The sequence below is a fragment of the Fonticula alba genome (genome assembly GCF_000388065.1).
Source record: "Fonticula alba strain ATCC 38817 unplaced genomic scaffold supercont2.4, whole genome shotgun sequence".
Classification (NCBI taxonomy): Eukaryota; order Rotosphaerida; family Fonticulaceae; genus Fonticula; species Fonticula alba.
In genome coordinates this window covers 2,996,155-2,997,379 of record NW_009242974.1, presented here as the reverse complement: position 1 = coordinate 2,997,379, position 1,225 = coordinate 2,996,155, and the positions used below count along the sequence as shown (strand labels likewise).

General features: G+C 66.1%; 1 protein-coding gene across 1 annotated transcript; it reads left to right on the top strand.

The window, feature by feature from the left end:
• Window positions 1-21: 21 nt before the first annotated feature.
• Window positions 22-1,209, top strand: H696_03211 (hypothetical protein; the record flags this gene model as incomplete). Its single annotated transcript, XM_009497095.1, has 1 exon — window positions 22-1,209. One exon carries the CDS (start codon window positions 22-24, stop codon window positions 1,207-1,209), a length of 1,188 nt encoding a protein of 395 aa, XP_009495370.1.
• Between the last annotated feature and the right edge of the window lie 16 nt (window positions 1,210-1,225).

Below are 1,225 nucleotides of genomic sequence, written 5' to 3'. Positions count from 1 at the left end.
CCCCCCCCCCTCTCCGTCCTCATGAAGGCCCTTTACGCCCTCCTCACCCTGGCCCTCTTTGCGGCGGCCGCCTCCGCCAATGTGCACCACGAGCAGCTCCGCGTTCCCCTGATCCAGAACCACGAGGCCGAGATCATCCCCGGGAAGTACATTGTCGTCTTCCGCCCGGACATCTCCGTGGCCGAGGCTCGCGTCTTCTCGGACTCCCTCAACATCGGCGGCCGGCGCTTCGTCAACATCGGCCGCGAGTTCAAGGCCGTCTCCGGCGACATTCCCGAGGACCTGCTGAACCGCATCCGCGCCCGCTCCGACCTGGTGGACTACATCGAGGCCGACCAGATTGCCCGCATCGACGCCGTCACCCAGGAGAACCCCACCTGGGGCCTGGACCGCATTGACCAGCGCGCCCTGCCCCGGGACTTCCGCTACAGCTACTACAACCACGGCGGCTCCGGCGTCAACGTCTACGTCATCGACACCGGCATCAACCACTCGCACATCGACTTCGGCGGCCACGCCTCCCACGGCTACAACTTCCACGACAACAACAACAACGCCAATGACGACAACGGCCATGGTACCCATTGCGCCGGCACCATCGGCAGCTACACCTGGGGCGTGGCCAAGAATGCCGCTCTCATCAGTGTCCGTGTGCTGGGCAGCTCCGGCTCCGGCAACATGTCCAATGTGGTGGCCGGTGTGGCCTGGGTGGCCGAGCGCCACAAGCAGGCCTTCCGCAAGAAGACCATCGCCTCCATGTCCCTCGGCAGCGATGCCTACCGGTCGCTGGATGATGCTGTCGTCGCCGCCATCAATGCCGGTGTGTCGGTCATTGCCGCTGCCGGCAATGAGAACCGCGACGCCTGCAAGGCCTCCCCGGCCCGCGTCGGCCCGGCGGTCACCGTGTGCGCCTCCGACGCCTCGGACAAGCGCGCCTCCTTCTCCAACTTCGGCTCCTGCACCGACATCTTCGCCCCCGGTGTGTCCATCACCTCCACCTGGATCGGCTCCAACACCGCCATCGCCACCCTCTCCGGTACCTCCATGGCCACCCCCCATGTGGCCGGTGTGGCTGCCCTCATGCTCGGCCAGTCTGGCGCCCTGAGCCCGGCCACCGTCAAGAACAACCTCATCAACCAGTCCACCAAGAATGTTGTCACCGATGTCAAGGGGTCCCCCAACCGTCTGCTCTTCTCTCCCTTCGCCTAAGCCCCCCCCCCCCCCC